Below are 802 nucleotides of genomic sequence, written 5' to 3' on the forward strand. Positions count from 1 at the left end.
CGCCCTCCCTGCTCAGCCGCCGTGCCCACTGCATGCTCTTGCGCCGCAGCAGAGGGTGCTCGGACTGGTCGCTGGAGCACGAGTTCCTGTGGTGGCCGGTCTTGATGCCCCAGTGCTCCTTGACGTCCTTTGTGTCCTCGCAGTCCTCGACATTAATTGAGATCTGTGACTGGAAGCCCAGCAGGTCACGGGAGGGGGGCAGGGGGAGCCAAAAAGGGCCTGTGCTGTCTCTGATGGGGTGGGATGTCTCCCATGGGCTGGGATCCTTCCTCTGACCCACACACGCTCTCCCAGCACATCACCTCTGTACTGCTAAAACGACCCGGGCGGCAGATTTGGGCTCAGAACTGTCGAGTAGAGTCCATCGGGCGCCTGACATTTCTCACACGATTATCCCTGGGCGGCCCAAGGGACAGCCGTGCCCCTGTCTCCCTCTCTTTCATCTTACAGCTGATGTGCTGCCGCATCTCCCATACAGTAATCCCCACTGGTGAGCAGGAATTTATTAACAAAGCGGTTTAAAGCATCTCTAAGAAAGAGGTGGATTGCATTTAATTTAGCGTCAACTTTCGGCTCCCTGTAGCTGCTTCCTACAAAGCTGACAAGTGAAGGTATTTAAAAGGGAGCCTGGCTCACTCCCCCGCTCCTTATCCCACCTAATCACACTTCAGGGCACCGAGGACTTTTGTCTTCCCGGGCTGCTGAGGCTCAGCCGGCATCGCCCTTCCACAGGGACAGGCGGCGCCGGGGGTGACAGCCGGCATGAGGCGCACGGTGGCCCTCCGTGGGCCAACGACTACAT

General features: G+C 58.5%; 1 protein-coding gene across 1 annotated transcript in view; it reads right to left on the bottom strand.

Moving 5' to 3' along the window:
• The window catches only part of KCNT1 (potassium channel, subfamily T, member 1), a 49,194-nt gene that overhangs the window by 6,410 nt on the left and 41,982 nt on the right, over nt 1-802 (bottom strand). The window contains exon 27 of the mRNA XM_009892342.1: nt 4-169. Coding sequence (XP_009890644.1) covers nt 4-169 — 166 coding nt within the window. The remainder of the gene's footprint in view (nt 1-3; nt 170-802) is intronic.

The sequence above is a fragment of the Charadrius vociferus genome, unplaced genomic scaffold (genome assembly GCF_000708025.1).
Source record: "Charadrius vociferus isolate BGI_N301 unplaced genomic scaffold, ASM70802v2 scaffold549, whole genome shotgun sequence".
Taxonomy (NCBI): Eukaryota; Metazoa; Chordata; class Aves; order Charadriiformes; family Charadriidae; genus Charadrius; species Charadrius vociferus.